Source organism: Urocitellus parryii, chromosome 7, assembly GCF_045843805.1.
Source record: "Urocitellus parryii isolate mUroPar1 chromosome 7, mUroPar1.hap1, whole genome shotgun sequence".
Lineage (NCBI taxonomy): Eukaryota > Metazoa > Chordata > Mammalia > Rodentia > Sciuridae > Urocitellus > Urocitellus parryii.
This window is the reverse complement of record NC_135537.1, coordinates 150,029,072-150,047,026: the sequence shown is the minus strand read 5'-3', so window position 1 is coordinate 150,047,026 and position 17,955 is coordinate 150,029,072. Positions and strand designations below refer to the sequence as shown.

Here is a 17,955-nt window from a genome sequence, read left to right as displayed (position 1 = left end):
CATATTATGTTCTTTTGCAGCACTTCTAGCATTTTTGAAGTACAGTTATTAGCTCCAAGGATTATCTACCATAGTGGTGATTCCAGATTGTCTTTTTGAAGGTTTTATACATTTATTCCTATCATCAATTTATTTGGAACTTTATGGGAGAATTAAATTCAAGTCATACTCACCCTGCCCAACATTGTAATTTATATTGATGCATATAATTCTTGCTCATGTTTTTTTATATACATGTAGTTTTCCATTGATGAAACTCATACAATTTATTTGTCCATTCTTTTGTAGATACATTTAGCATGTTTATCTCACTATTAAAACAATGGGATAATTAATATTCTTAATCTGTTTTAATGTGCATGTGTCTCTAGCATGTGCACTTGATAGTGTTATGCTGGGTCAAAGGGTAAATGTATCATTGATTTCACTACATCATCAATTTTTTTCTTCAAACTGGATATGCCAGTTTATATAGCAGTATGTGAGAGTTGTTTCATGCCTTTCCAACATCAGATATGAAATGAAAATTATTGTTTCAATTAGCATTTTCTTAATTGATGAGGTTTAACATTAGGTTACACATCTTTTTAGGTGTTTGTTTACCTTTCAACATTTGTCTTTTGTAATCTGCTTGTTCTTAGTTATCTGTTAAGTTTGTCTTTTAAAAACATATTTGTTGGAATTCTTTGTATGTTATAGATACTGATCGTCAGTTGTTTATGTGCATTACAAATACCTTCTCTCAGTCTGCCTTCTTTTCATCATTTTTTTTTTTGAAAGAAGATACCTTTTTCTTTCTCTCTCTCTCTCTCTCTCTCTCTCTCTTTTTTGGTAAGAATATGTTTTTAAAGAGAAGCTTTATGTTTTAATGAGGTTGTATTTTCAGTAGCTTATATAAGCTTTTGGCTTATTGGTTTATTGTCTTAAGAAATCCTTTCCTGGTGGGTGTGGTGGCACACGCCTGTAATCCCAGCAGTTTGGGAGGCTGAGACAGGGGGATCATGAGTTCAAACAAGCCTCAGCAACTTAGTGAGCCCAAGCAACTCAGGGAGACCCTGTGTCTTAATAAAATACAAAAAAGGGCTGGGAATGTGGCTCAGTGGTTGAGTGCTGCTGAGTTTAATTCCTGGTTCAATTCACTCCACCCTATCCCCTTACTCCCCACCCCACTCCACCCCCCCCCCAAAAAAAAAGAAAAGAAAAATAAACCCTTTCCTACATTTGGACAATAAAATATATTACCTATATAAGAACAGTGACCATGTAGCCCAAAAGCCAAAAATGTTTACTGTCTGTACCTTTACGAAAAAGGTTTGCTGATTCATGCTCTGAAGAGTCTCTGAGTTGAAAGTTTTTGTTTTCCCTTGTGGATCATAGTATGGATCTTGTTAGAAAATATTTGATTTAAACATCAAAAAATATTAAGTTAAATAGTTTTTATGAATTGAAGTTTATAGTTTTCCCTTAGGGATATTTATAATTGCATTCAGAAAGTAATGCACTTAGAACTAACTTCAAATAATTCCTTTAACTCATGACTGAAACCAGTATTAATAAACTTCCCAAACTATACTTTGTAGACAATTAACGAGAGAAACTCTTCATGTCAGTGAGATGAGGTGACCCTTATTATTGTCTTCTATTTGGCTTGATATATCAGGGATTCTAATGTTTCCTGAATGAATGGATTATTGAAATGACATAGTATACATAAAGTGCTTAGTACACGGACAGCCCCAATAAAAGTAATTATCATTAATAACCAACATATCACCATATATGTTTGTCAGCTACAGTGGCTCAAATGTTGTTATAAATGGATTTTTCTTTTTGGCTTTGAAAAATAATAAATTGTTATTTCAAAAAGAAGCTTTTGATTTTGAAGTTGTTTTTTGACACAGTACTTCGAATTAGAACACCATTTAAACGTCTATAAGTTTCTTTTTTAAAATATGTTTTTGGTTGTAGATGGACACAATACCTTTATTTTATTTTTATGTGGTGCTGAGGATTAAAACCAGTGCCTTCCACATGTGAGGTGAGTGCTCTACCATTGAGCTACAACTCCAGCCCCACATCTATTAGTTTTTTAAAAAATGTGTATGAGTGTAGTAGTTGGTTTAGACATTTAGTAATAGTTTACCAATTAAAAAATTTAAGTTATACTTATGTACAGAACACCATGCTCAATGAATGAGTTTAATAAAGAGTATAAGATATAAAGTTTCTGTCCTTAAGGACTTTGCAGTATGGCTGGAAGGACAAACATGTACATATAGAAGTTTATAGAAAAATGTTACTGTTTTATTGACTTAGTTTTCCCTTTGTTTTGTACAAATCAGTTTTTTAAAGTCTCTTCCTTTTTACTTCTTTCTTTCTTTTTAAAATATTTTTTAGTTATTGTTGGACACAATACCTTTATTTTATTTATTTTTATGTGGTGCTGAGATCGAATCCAGCATCTTGCATGTGCTATGTGAGCACTCTACCGCTGAGCCACAACCCCAGTCCCCCTTTATACTTCTTTATATACTTATTTAAAAAAATTGTTTTTAGTTGTTGATGGACCTTTATTTTGTTCATTTATTTATACATGGTGCTGAGAATTGATCCCAGTGCCTCAGACATGGTAGGCAAGTGCTCTACCACTGAGCCACAACCCCATCTCTATATATTTATTTTTTATATTAACTATACCCTTTTGTGCCTGCTTTTTGAACTCAATTCATAGTGGCCTTTTAGAGACTCCCCAATGTACAGATTAGCACAATAACTTCTTTGGCAATGAACTTAGTTTCTATTCCTTATCATTTTCCTTTTCTAAAAATATTAATCACTATGCTTATTTAGTTTTCAAGTATTTAGGTATACTGCTTTTTGGGAGGACAGGGGAAAGTTTAGAAACGCATTAGGAAACTTTAGAAATTGACATTGTCATATCTTACTATTTTTCCAATTATAACTTTGTGAAAGGAATGGTGACAAGGATTCAGCAGTTGGCCATTCATTCAAGATCAAATCTTCTAATCATTCACCCTTTAAAAGAATGTAGAATGTCTTTATGTAATAGGGCAAGAGAAGAAATGGAAATTATTAAATACATGGAAAGTTTTCTAAAAGTCCTTGGTTGCTGACTTTCTAAGAACATTTTTGGCTATTGTAAACTTAAAAAATATTTCTGAATGATTGACTTCTGAGTATGGAAACACTGCAGCTGTCATGGTCACACATGTAGCTTGTATTTCTTTTTAAATGTTGACATTTTTATTGTTACTTATGTTAAGTTTTCTTGCCTTTTGTTGAAGTAAGAGGACTCTGGACAATTTTTAGCTGTGGAAAAGAAGCCATCTCTTAAAGAGTTTGATTCTGCCACTTATCATAATCACTTTTATGTCTTAGAATTCACAGGTGTGGGGGAGCCTATGTGTTTTACCTTTTGACCTTCAGATATTTTGGATGAGAGTGAATGCTTTTAAATTTATTATCCAGTTTCCTAATTTTAAAATTTAAGGAGTGAAAGGAAAAGGAGAAAACATCCTTCTGAAAGATAGACCTGATTATTTGTTAGCAGGAGAGCTACTTAGTGAGAGGTGTAAAATTTTTTAATTTTAGTCGTCTCATTGTTTCAAGCCTCCTAGGTCAAAGGGTTTCAGAGAAAGGGGCATAGTCTGATCTCTTGTTGCCATCATCAAGATCCGATCTCTTGTTTTCTTAAAGTATTGAAAGTTGCTAATTTTGATATAAGTAATTACCTTTGTTATTATATAAATGTTGAAGCCTCTTTTTGACTGCCACATTCAGTTTTTCCATTTGCAAATAAGATTATACCAACTCTTTTATTTTTAATTAGCTAAATAAGTTGTTTTCAGTGCTGGGAATCAATCCAGGGCCTTGCACGTGCTAAGCCAGTGCTCTGTTACTGCTAAGCTACATCCTCAGCTTCTTCAAATCATGTAGATGGAAATTTTAATAGAAGATCATTTCTGAAGAAATAATTCCTCTTTAATATTACAAACAGTAAGAATCAGCTTTCTTTTTAAATTTCCATCTTATACTCTACTTGCCTAACTACCATTTTTTAAGGACTCTACCTCAAATTCATAAATGGTACAATGACTTCAGATCACTTTACAACTTAAAAACCAAACAAATACCTATTCAGTATAAAATTAAGCATGGTTTAAATTTTTCTGAATTATGGGTTAAAAAAATCAATTTGATGTACCTAAATAAAGCCCCACTAGTGGTAAAAGTTTTCTGAAACTTATTCACCATCTTTTATTTTTGTTGGTACAGCTATTAGCATGACATTTTAAGATAAGCATAGTATTCATTAGCAAATTCACTATTTTAAAAATTTAAAAGTTTGAATACAAAGTAGAAAGTTATAAAACTATGTAGTTACATCCTTTTTTTTTTGTACCGGGGTTTGAACTCAGAGGCACTCTACCACTGAGCCATGTGTCCATCCCTTTTTTTGTATTTTATTTAGAGACAGATTTACTGAGTTGCTTAGCACCTTACTTTTGCTGAGGCTGGTTTTGAACCTGTGATACTTCTGTCTCAGCCTCCCAAGGTGCTGGGATTATAGGTATGCGCCACTGCTTCTGGAAACATCCCTTTTTAATAGAAAAAAGTTATGCAAAAGAATGTTTATGAAGATTTGTAAGTTATATCTAAACTATTAGTGATGGGGAGTTGGTTTAGTTGTTTCTATATTGTCTGAATATTTGGTCAGAATTAAAAGGTGTAGGTGGTAAACTAAGTGGAGTTAATGTTGTAAAGTGTTACATCAAAAGTAGGTTTTCTGAGCCCTGAGAAGCAACCATCTTATTGGATTACTTAGATGCCTGAGGATAATGTATCCATATAGCACAAAATTATTGATGTATTAGGCCCTAGTATTTTAATATTGAAGTGAATTTAACAGTATCACAAGGAAGAAAAATAGTAAAACTGAATAAAAAAAGATTGAAGGTATGAAAAAGTAAACTAATTCTCTACCTGGAGTTAACCTTAATTGTTTAATATATTAATTAATTAATGTGCTCATTGCAAAGACCACAAAAGAATTCACTGAAAATATGATATGATTTGCATTCCATTTTCTCTAAGTTGTTGGATATTGCAACATATGTAACATAAACCACACGTCAGCTGTTTCCTGCTTCACTGTTGACAAGAGCCCCATTCATAACTCTTCTTTTTATCCTTTCAGTGAATAAGTAATTATTCAATATAGAAGGCAGGATATTTGGAACTGGCTATTTAATGTGGCAGCACTCTGTAATGAAATCTGCTTTACTAGCAACCTAAGAAGGCAGTGTAACAATTCCAGCATGGCTGTAACTTTATCTGCTTTGACTGACTGTTTATTTGGCACATCAGTGAACCTTTTATCCTAGTGAGTGACAGCTCCAGAAGGGTCACATTTACATCCATTCTATCATGTATTGTAATATTTAATGGCGGACAAGGTTGAGTGAGACTGGGAGTAACTTGAACTTGCTTTTCCACTGAGTTGAGGCTAAAAGACAGCTTGATCCCCAGTATTGTGGTGTAACATACTATGACTTAGTATTTGTTCATGAAGACTACTCTTACTGATTACAATTAAAAAAAAAAAACCCTAAGAACTTCAGTAAGTAGAGTGTTTGTTCTACTAAATGAAAACTTTCCAGTACAAGTTTTTTTTTTTTTTTTTTTTTTTTAAAGGTAGTGTGCTGTTTGCCTTTTTTTTCCTTCCCTATCAGTGGCCATTTTCACAGTATTTCTCTTAAATGAAACTTCATTCTCTTTCCTTTGGTGTGATAATTGAGGCTTTAAAGGGAGGAGTTATTAAGAACCCGATAATTCTAATATATAGCATTAAACTTTTTCTACAATTTGGAAATGAGATAAATATCAGGTAAATATCAGACTTTATTCCTTGTTATATGTGGTGTATTTTAGGAGACATTTACATAACTATTTCCCTGATGAAACTGAATTATAAGTGAAATTGTCCAGGAAGAGCTTTGCCCTATAATACTCTATATAATAATTTTTACTGATGGATTTGCATTCCTTGACAGGTAATTGGATTTTCAGGTATACTTTTTTCACATAAGCAAACTGCTTTTATTGTTAAATGTTAGTATTTTGCATTTATTTAATACCTTTGCTGGAGAAGAATTTTATTTACTCATTTTTTAGTGGTACTTGAGATTTAACTTGATATTTCTGTTCTTTTGTAAACTATATTTAAAGTGCTTTTAAAAACATTGGTGTAATATAAAATATTTTAGTGAGCTATGCTATGAGCAAAACTATGAATTCTAAATTATAATCACAAGTTCATATGAAACCTAAGCAAAAATTAAAATTATCTTCTTCATTGTCATATAATTTTTATAACTTATGAAAGAGAAGAGTTAAAATATACTTAAAACAGTTGGAATTACAGAGTTAGAGTGATATGTTAGAAACTTTTGAAAGAGGACTAATTTGAAATGAAATTTGTAATTGTTTATTTAATGGCAAGTTTTAGATATTGTAATATCTTGAAATTTCCTTTTTAACAATTGTGATTCATCATTGGTTCTGTTTACATGAGAGGCTTGATAACATTTTATATGGGGCTGGGGATGTGGCTCAAGCGGTAGCGCGCTTGCCTGGCATGCGTGCGGCCCGGGTTCGATCCTCAGCACCACATACAAAACAAAGATGTTGTGTCCGCTGAGAACTGAAAAATAAATATCAAAAAAAAAAATTAAAAAAAAAAAAAAAAAAAAAAAAACATTTTATATGGTAGTCCAGACATTAGTTACCATTTCTTTCCTTCACTACAGCCTCCTGGCCAGTGTTCTAAGTGCTGTTGTTCTGCAAAACAAGGAAACAGTCAAGAGTCTTCAAATACCATTAAGAAGGATCAAGGGGGGAAATTCAAGAGACCCAAAATATATTTTGGGACACGCACACACAAGCAGATCGCTCAGATTACTAAAGAGCTCCGGAGGACAGCATATTCATGGGTGCCAATGACCATTCTTTCCAGCAGGGATCATACTTGTGTCCATCCTGAAGTCATTGGTAACTTCAACAGAAAAGAAAAGTGCATGGAATTTCTGGATGGAAAAAATGTGAGTAAAATTTTGTTTTAGAGAAACAATAAGGCTGAACAGATTCAAATTACTTAATGTATTTTATATGTACTTTTCTAGTGATAATCAAATAACTTATGCAAATCAAATTAAATTGCTAGTATTTTTTGTTTTTTAGTTGAAGATGGCATATACCTTTATTTTGTTTATTTATTTTTTATGCAATACTGAAGATCAAACCTAGTACCTCACATGTGTCAGGAAAGTGCCCCACCACAACTCTAGCCCCAGTGTTAATATTTTTTGAAAAATAGTTTTACCATAAGAAAATTTTCTTCAAGTTTAGAATTATAGATTTTGGTTCTAAAGCTTGCATATATTTAATTCCGTGAAATTAATTTCCATTGGAGTCAGACATAATCATTTCTAAATTCCTCTACCAAAAATATATGTGGATGATGTCAGACGAAAAGATAAAAAAGTCTAAATGATTTATTGTACTTAGATCTAATTATTATGTTTTACATGTCAAAAAACCTAAAGAGAAGATGTTTATTTAGGCTATTTCTTAGAAAAAATTTAGAAAAGAATTTTAATTGAATGTAAAATATGATTATTCCTGTTTCCTAATTCTAATTTGCTCAAACTTCTCTTTTAAAAATTATATTAGACTATTGACTTAGAAGATTTCATAAATGCTTTTGAAATTTTCCAGGAAATTAGAATATTGGGTAATTAAAGACATGATTTTAAAATATTCTTTGAGGTAATATTATTTTGGGAGTCTGTGTTCTAATATAACTAATTTACTCTAAAATTGAAGTTGTAAGTAATGAAATTATACTCAGAAATCATTATTGAACCAGTATATGAAATGAACAATGATATTGTAATTTATTTTGAAAATTGTTTTGTCTCTCACTACTATTTTATTGGAGTTGATTTACACAAAAGACTATCAGCTACAGCCCTCACACTATATGATATGGTAGGTCACTGCCTACTATATAGTGTGAGTAAATTATTTTGTCTTATGCTTTTCTTTCTCCAATGCTTTTTTTTTTAATCAAATGAGAATTTGATTTATTTAGAGCTATTCAAAATATACCTTAATAGATATTCAAAGATTGTGAGATTATAAAATATTAGTTGTAAGGAACTCCAGTGACATATTTGGAGCCAGAAAGAAAATATAGGATTATTGTATCAAAACCATTATTTGAAATCCTAAAGTTATATTTATTTCCATGTACATTCTTTCTAACTAAGGAATTGTGACATCTTTTTACTATATATATTTTAAAAGTTCTCTTGGAAGAGAGATGAAAATATTAAAAAGGCAAATGTTAAAAAATATAAATAAAGAAAACATTGTTCATGACCTTCATTGTTAAGTAGACATCTTTCTATAATTGGTACCTGATCTGTTGAATTTCTCAGTGACCTGAGTACTTTTTTGGCTATGTATTCTATACAAGAAAATTCATTAGCATTGTTATTCAAAAAATTTTTTTAAACTCATTACTGAGAAAATTCTTCTTTTATGAACAAATACATGTGTTATAAAATACCTTGGAAAAAGTCATTAAAAAGTTTAAGATTATAATTTCAAGATAAAGTCTTATAATGTTCTAGAATACTGTAGTGCTGGTTTTGTTTTTGATGGATATTCACTCAAGTTTGAAACATGTAAAAATAAAAAGTTTAGAGTTTTTTGTTGACCTTTAGTTTGTCTTCAACAAGTATTTTGTTTTTGAATATTAGTGATATGAATAATTGAAAATACCTGCTTACAGTTTGCCTTGACCTAATTCTGCCTCAGAATGCTACCTCATAGGCATAGTGAACATTCTTTTTCTTGTTCCCAAGTCCTCAGAGTAATTTGGTATTGTAATGGGGGCCAATTACAAAGTCACCATAGGTGTCTGTATTTACTATGGCTGAATCACCAAAGCGAAATGATAGATAACTGACAGTTTGAGTGAAGAGAGTTTAAAGTGTGATAACGCTTCAATTGACAAACTCCCCTTAGGGTTGTGTTACACTGCTAAAATGGATGAGCTTTTCTGGTTTTGCTATCAGCCTGCACAGGGCTCTTTCTAAGTGCCCTCGAAGTATAAACTTTCTGATTTTTTGGCTTGATCAGAAGGCGCATGTGTTTTTGTTCACTGTTTTATTAAAGCGCCTTCATACTGGAAAATTATGCACTTGTCTATTAAAGATTAATTTTTATTTCAGTTAGAAAAAATGATTTTAACTAGAACCAGAAATGAGAATTATAAAATAATATCTTAGATATAGAATATCTGTTTTTTATTAAAATGTAGCCTTATCAGTTCATAATCATAGATTTCCAAGGTATCTTAGTGACCATTTTGTACAAAGATAACTTTGGAATTGTCTGAAAGACAATTGGAATTAGAAATGGTGAACATTCAATTTTTAAAATGGTATCATTCATACCAGACTTGGTATGAATGATAATTGGCACATCTCCATGTATCTCTGGATCCTCAAATCACAGAATTTTAGAGCTGGAAGGAACTCAGAGATGGTATAGTCACTGAGTCAAAAGGAATGTTTAAAATCTGATACCACTACTCTTTTGATGCTTAGTCGCATGAGACAAATGGGCCCTAAAGTATGCTCAGTCACACAAGTAATTACCAAGAAAGGAGGAACCAGAACTCAGGTTCTTTAACACCTACCGCACTGCTATTTTTTTAATCAATCAATCAATTAATTAATTAATTTTTTAGTTGTAGTTGGACCCAATACCTTTATTTTATTTATTTATTTTTATGTGGTGCTGTGGATCGAACCCAGGGCCTCATACCACTGAGCCACAACCCCAGCCCCCCCACACTGCTATTTTGTTTACACTAGAAATAAAACTGAAGGAGTTGTTAAAGTATGGGGAAGTTGACACAGTATAAAGGGGAAAAAAAGAGTAGTAGATGTTAGACAAAGTAAATGAAAAATAATGTAAAAATGAACTAAATAAATATAGTCAGGAGAGGTCTTTCCTCCTAATTATTTTTAATACTTTGGAGAAGTAGCAGGTACTTTCTCTGAGCATGGCTGAATATAAAACTTTGGAAGTATTAGTCTTCTAGTACTTCTAGTACTAGTCTTTGAGAGTGTCTTGTCTTCTTTGTAGGTTATAAACCTTTTATGGTTTACTCTGTTTCTAGCAATTGGGCATATGAATGTACATAATGTGTGTATGTTTTCAAAACATTCTCCTTTTGGATGATTTATAGATAATTTGTGTGTGTGTGTGTGTGTGTGTGTGTAAATATTTTCACTTGTTAAGGATACACTGAGAGAGATTTTTACTTCAAAATCATCTTTAATTTTTTATTAGTACATGGAATTATTATTTTATTTTTTTTTTTAGTTCTCGGCGGACACAACACCTTTGTTTGTATGTGGTGCTGAGGCTCGAACCCGGGCCGCACGCATGCCAGGCGAGCGCGTTACCACTTGAGCCACATCCCCAGCCCCAGTACATGGAATTAGTAGAAATGAAATGACCTGTTATTCTACCACTTATTATTGAATAATTGAAACAGAAAATTAATGCATGTAAATATGGTTAGAAAATCCAGAGTTATAGAAAAGGATAAAATAAAGAAAGGAATTCCCCTGGCCCCTTAAGTGGTTACTTCAAGGAAACTACTGTGAAATTTTATGTATATTCTGGCAAAACATTTAGAAAATGTATTTGCTATAATATATGCATACTTATTGTTTTTTAAATTCTTTACTTTTTTTTTTCTTTTGTGGTACTGGGGATTGAACCCAGAGGCACTCTACCACTCAGCTATATCCCCAGGCCTGTTTATCTTTTTATTTTGAGACAGGGTCTCACTAAGTTGATTAGGGCATCATTAAATTTCTGAGAATGGGGGGACTGGGTTGTGGCTCAGTGGTAGAACGCTTGCTTAGCATGTGCGAGGCCCTGTGTTCAATCCACAGCACCACATAAAAAAATAAATAAAAATAAAGGTTTAAAAAAAATTTTATTCTGAGGATGGTCTCAAACTTGCAATTTTCCTTCCTCAGCCTTCTGAGTTTTGGGGATTAAAGGCATGTGCCACTGTATTTGGCTGTGCTCATTTATTTAAAATAACAGCTTTATGAACTTAATAATTTTATGCACATTATTCAGTATCTATTTTTCTTCATCAATATGTCTTCAGGAAGCCGAACACATTATCACACAGACAAATCTAACTCGTTTTAGAGTTATAGCTTCTGTGTGAATTTACCATAATTTATTTAACATGTTTGCTGTAGGTGGTAGCATTAGGTTTGTTTTCAGTTTTTTTAATCTGTTAAACAGTACAATTTGTGTGTTTTGTGTATGTATGCATATATTTAGTGTGTGTATAGCATGTATATATTATATATATATATAATGTATATGTTATATACATATATATCCACATATATAATATATTAATGGTAAAATTTAAAATTTTGAAAATTTGACAAATTGCCTGTGTATTTTCTACTATTAGAAGTTTATTCTTCTACTATTCTTTTACTATATTTGTACTAATTTTGTACATTTTTAAATAGTATATAACATACTCTTGCTAGGACTGGGTTTTATCAAACACCTTTTATTATTAATATATGTAATAAAATTTTTTTACTTCCAATAATAGAATATAAAATGATCTCAGTATGTAAGGAAAGAAATAGAAATTACCATTGAACTTTTTTGTTTCCTTTTTTTGCAATACTAGGGGTTGAACCCAGAGTTACATCTCCAGTCCATTATTTTATTTATTTATTTTATTTTGTTTTGAGACATAATCTCACTAAATCTCTGAGGCTGGTCTTGAACTTGTGATCCTCCTGCTTCAGCTTCCTGAGTAGCTGGGGTTGCAGGTGTGTACCACCATGTCCCACATTGCTGAATTTGTGAATATTCAGGCAAAATAATATTAAATCTTGCTAGAAACTATTGAAAAATACAAATAGAAACAAGAAATGTTATTCTTCACTTTTAAAATAGACAAATAATAAAAGATAATATCAGTCGTGTTAAGAATGTGGAAATGGGCCAAGTAAAATGGAATATAGTTTCTGATAGGTAATTTGGTGATATGCTTTCAAGAAACCTAAAAATGCTTTATTATTTTTGATCCCATAATGCCATTTCTAAAAATATGTACTAAGAAATATTATTGTACTGTCATGTGTAACTAATTATAACCAAAAAAAAAAAAAATTAAAAAAAGTTATTGCACATTTAAAAAAAAAAGAAATGGACATGAGGTTATTTACTGCATTATTTTTAAAGCAGAAATTGATAATAGTCTAAATGTCTGGTAATAAGGAAACTGATTAATGAACTATGACACATTAATTTAGCATATACAGATATGTTAAATTAATATCTATTATATATGAATATATGTGTAACTATCTATATACATATGTGTGTGCATATATACATATATATATGTATATACATATATTTATATAGCAATAAAACAATACCTGGCATTATAAGAGCAGTTTTCTGATACCATCTTTAATAAATAAGCAGAGGAAAATAATAAAAATATTTATTTATTTTGGTTAGACTGTTAATAATCCTCAGTTCCTGGGGAAAATTTTATTCTTATTGCATTGTAGAGATATATCTTTAAATAACATGTATAGAAGAAATACAAAATAAAATACATCAAAATGTTAATAGTACATTTTTTGTGTGATGGAATTATAATTTAGGAGTTTGGGGAATATCCTTTTGTATTTTCTGATTTTTTTGTTGTAGTGATCTTAAGTTTATCTCCCAAAATGTTCCAGCCTATCTTTCTTCCTTCTCATTTATATTTGAATACTATTACACAACTCAAAATTGATCCCCAGTACCACACACAAAAGGGTACAAGAGTCTATAGAGAAAATCATTCCTATGCCAGTGCCCAAGTTCCTTCATTCTCTTCCTTAAAAGCAACAAGTGACACCATTTTTCTTTGTATCCTTCCAGAAATATTTTATTCCTAATATCACTTTAATCAAAACAAAGCCACAACAAACATAATTAAAAAATGTTTTTTTAAAGTGAATATGGGATATCAGGAATTTAGCTTGTCAGGAGCTCTGTCTCAACTACTATTGAGTCAACTACTATTGTTTCTTTAAAATGGTTGTGATTGTAGCCAGATGTGGTTGTAACAGCTAACAGGAGGGTGAGGCAAGAGAATTATTTGAGCCCTGGAGTATGGGCAACATAGAGGGACCTCATCTCTTAGCAACAAGCTAATATGAAGTTCCAGTTTTAAATATGGTTTTTCATAAAACATTGTGGCTCTAACAGTGTTCCTAGAATTCTGAAATGAACTAATTTTTTCCTTCTATCCCAATATTGGTTCATATTTTGATTATGCATATTTGTTTTTAGGGAAAATCCTGCTATTTCTATCATGGTGTTCATAAAATTAGTGATCAACACACATTACAGACTCTTCATGGGATGTGCAAAGCCTGGGATATAGAAGAACTTGTAAGCCTGGGGAAAAAACTAAAGGCATGCCCATATTACACAGCTCGAGAACTGATAGGAGATGCTGACATCGTCTTTTGTCCCTATAACTATCTTCTAGATGCACAAATAAGGGAAAGTGTGAGTATATATGTAAAAAAATAGAACTTTTTTTTTCTACTTAAGAGGATATAAATGTTGAATGCAAAACTTTTAGATATTTTAATGTCTTTGTTTTTTATATTCAGATTCTGTTAATATATTTACATAAAGAGTACTAAAAGCATATTCTAAGGTGTATTAAAAACTGAATTTTAGATCTTTTAATTTTCAAAATAACAGCAATTTTAAGGATTTAGGGATTGAAGTGGGATTATAGCAGAGTTTAGCAGTAGACATTTTGGGTTGAAAATTCTTTATTGTGGGGGGTTGTCTTGTTTATTGTAAGGTGTTTGGTAGCATCCCAGGTTTTACCTACTAGATGTTAGCACCATCCCTACAATCGTGACCATCAAAAATGCCTCCAGACGTTGCCAGTTGTCCCCATTTAAGACCCATTTATATCCAACTTTCCATTCTAATGAATAGTCAGAATTATTTAAAATTTTGTTTCTGAAAAAATATGTTTTGATGAACTTGTATTAAGAGAATGCACATACTATGAAAATTAGGTATTTTGAGCTTTTGAGAAATGAACTTCAGATTCTATTTGCTTTGTTCTTAGAGAAATTCAGTTACAACAGATAAAACAAAAAGTAAATAACTTGATATACTGAAATGTTATTTCTTTCTTTAGGTTTGACTCTACTTACTAGCTTTCTATTTCTTTAAGTTTAAAATTAAGTGGTATTGTGTTTGCCACCCCTACTGGTACCCCTGTGATCCTTCCTCTTATTGGTTGCCATTTTTTTTTTTTTTTTTTTGGTACCAGGGATTGAACGCAGGGACACTTAACTACTGAGCCCCATCCCCAGCTCTCTTTTGTATTTTATTTAGAGACAGGGTCTAACGAGTTGCTTAGTGCCTCGCTTTTACTGAGGCTGGCTTTGATCTCATGATCCTCCTGCCTCAGCCTCCCCAGCTGCTGGGATTACAGGTGTGAGCCACTGCACCAGACTATTGGTTGCCTTTTAACTCATTGTCTTCCTTCAGAGCCATTGTTGTATCAATGCTAGACCAGTCCTTGTTTTCTTTTTTTGTCATATCCTTTCCTAACTTAAAAATCTTAAGGGACAAATAAAAAATGATCCTTATCTCAGTGGAGTTCCCATTCTCATAATCAGGCAGACCAGTGGATAAAATTATTATCTGAAACAAATGCTTGAATAAAGGCACATAGAAAATGCTATGGAGCATAATGGAAGAAGTAATTAATTTTTCAAAGAATGACAAGTTTTAAAAATTCCCTTTGGAATTCAAATGTGATGAATAAGAATACCTATAGAATTATGGGATTATGTGAGTAGAATTATTAAAGAAATTAATTTTTTTTAAAGATGAAATAATCTAAGTACATTTATAAGCTCTGAGAAGATATACAGAGAATGACAGACCAGAGGGGAGAAAGTATGTAAATTATAAGTGAAGCAATAAATTCCTTTAATCTAAATTGGAAAAAAAAAATCTCCCGTTGCTCTCTTTGCTCTGGGATGAAGTCCATATTTGTTAGATTGACATTCAAGATACTTTTTCAGACATCTCTACTAAAATACTCAACTCGAACCCTTCAAAAATTGTCTTATAGAGGATGGGGTTGTGGCTCGGTGGCAGAGTGCTTGCCTACCATGTGCGAGGCACTGGGTTCAATTCTCAGCACCACATATAAATGAATAAAACAAAGGTCCATTGACAACTAAAAAAATTTTTTAAAAAATTATCTTACAGTTCCCTGAAGATACCTTGTTCTTTCCTATGTATCTCATTTTGATGATACCTCTGTTGAAGTATAATGCTGTGCCCTTTCTTTCTTTGTCCTAATCCAAATGCTCATTTTTAAATGCTTTTATTATTACATTATAGTTATATATAATAGTTGTGTTTATTTTGACATAATCATATATGCATCATGCATGGAATTTAGTTTGCTCCATTTCAGTCCTCAGTGCAGCCTCTTTCCCTCCCCTCCTTACTCCCCCATCTTCCTTCTTTCTGCTATCCTCCTCCTTCTACTCTACTGGCATTTATTTTAATATTTGGTGCTTTATAGATATACATAAAGATGGAATTCATTGTAGTATATTTATATGTGTACATAGCATAACTTTGTCAAATTCATTCTGCATTTCCTTCCCTTTCCTGTCCTTCCTCTCTCTCCCTGGATCTCCTCCTATTCCACTGATCTTCCCACTGTCTTTATGATATCCAACTCTGCTTTCTCTTTTTCCCTCTTACTTTGCTCTAGATTCTGCATAAGAGAGAAAACATTCAACTCTTGATTTTCTGAGTCTGGCTTATTTTACTTAGTGTGATGTTCTCTAGTTTCATTCATTTACCAACAAATACTATAATTTCATTCTTATTTATGGCCAAGTAAAATTCCATTGTGTATTTATACCACATTTTCTTAATCCATTCATCTCTTGCCAGGCAGTTGGGCTGGTTATTGTGAACTGTGCTGCTATAAACATTGATGTTCCTGTTTCACTAGAGTATGCTGGTTTTAGTTCTTGTGGAAAAATTTGAAGAGTAGGATAGCTAAGTAGTATTATGAATCTATTCCTGTTCTTTTGAGGAATTCCTATACTGCTTTTCATAGTAATTGTACTAATTTGTAGTCCTACCAGCAGTATTCCATTGTATCTTTTCCCTCTCATTCTTGCCAGCATTAATTTTTTTTTGTAGTGATGATTGCCATTCTATCTGGGGTGAGATAGCAATGTAGTTTTGATTTGCATTTACCTGGTTGCTAGGGTGCACATTTTTTCACATATTTGTTGTTGATCTGTATTTTTTCTTTGAAAAATATCTGTTTAGTTCTTTTGCCCATTTATTGATTGGGCTATTTGTGAGGGTTTTTTGGTGAGTTTTTTTTTTTTTTTTTTTTTTGGTGTTAAGTTTTCCGGGTTCTTCATATATTCTCATTATTAATTCCCTATCAGAAGAGTAGCTGGCAAAGATTTTTTCCATTCTGTAGCCTCTTTCTTCATCCCCTTCATCATTTCCTTTGCTGTGCAGAAGAAGCCTTTTAATTTGATGCTGTCTCACTTATAGGTTCTTGATTTTATTTCTTGAGCTTTAGGGGTCTTTTTAAGGAAATCATGCCTGTGCCAAGGTGTTGTAGTGTTGAGGTTTTTCTTCTAGTAGTTTCAAAGTTTCTGTTATAATTCTTAAGTCTTTAGTCTGCTTTGATTTGATTTTTGTACAGAGAGAGAGTTAGGGACCTAGTTTCATTCTTCTACATATGGATATCCAGTTTTCTCAGCACCATTTGTTTAAAAGGCTTTTCTCCAACATGTATTTTTAGCAGCTTTGTCAAGTATCAAATGACTGTAACTGCGTGGGTGTGCTGTGTGTCTTCTATTCTATTGGTCTTCGTGTCTGTTTTGATACTGGTACCATGCTGTTTTTTGTCACTACAGCTCTGTTGTATAGTTTGAGATCAGGTATTATGATGCCTCCAGCATCACTTTTCTTGCTCAGGATTGCTTTGTATATTTTGAGTCTTTTATTCTACTAAATGAATTTTAGGACTGTGTTTTCTAGTTCTGTGAAGAATATCTTTGGTATTTTGATGAGATTGCATTGAATCTGTATAATAGTTTTGGTAATAGGGCCACCAATTCCTCATAATTAAAACCCCCAGTCTATTTTGTATTCTTCCATGATTCTTTATCAGTCATTTCAGCTCTATTATTATTGTCTCAAAATAATATTATTCTCTCATTGGCAATTGCTTTTTGGCATTTCCTTGTTGTATTATTTGTCAGGACTCATTTCAATTGCAGGTGACATGAACCCAACTTTACAAAAATATCTGACTCCTTTTTGTGATGACTTTATTGTCAGACAAGCTCTTTTCTTGTGGGAAGAAAGATAACCATAAGCAGCTAGCTTATCTAGAGAAAAGAACATGCCCTTTTATTTGTCTCCTCAAATTTTTATGGTGGCCCTGGATCGCATTACATTCCTTGACCAAGTCACTGTGACCATAGAGGAATGGAATATGTTATTTAACCCCTAGGTTATGAGCCTTACCCCTGTTGTGAGAATGGTAATGTCCCTTATTACAAATTGTCCTACCAGCATCACATAGGAGTTGAGGAAGAACAGTACTCAAAATGAAGGGTTGTAGGAAAGACTAAAATGAAACAGATATAATACTTTATTTTATTATGTTGTATTTAGGGACTCATTTGAATCTTATGT

At 32.1% G+C, this 17,955-nt stretch overlaps 1 protein-coding gene across 1 annotated transcript in view; it reads left to right on the top strand.

Annotated features, from left to right (window-relative positions):
- Brip1 (BRCA1 interacting DNA helicase 1) overlaps nt 1-17,955 on the top strand; it is a 146,183-nt gene that overhangs the window by 33,724 nt on the left and 94,504 nt on the right. The window contains exons 8-9 of the mRNA XM_077801069.1: nt 6,831-7,121; nt 13,510-13,731. Coding sequence (XP_077657195.1) covers nt 6,831-7,121; nt 13,510-13,731 — 513 coding nt within the window. The remainder of the gene's footprint in view (nt 1-6,830; nt 7,122-13,509; nt 13,732-17,955) is intronic.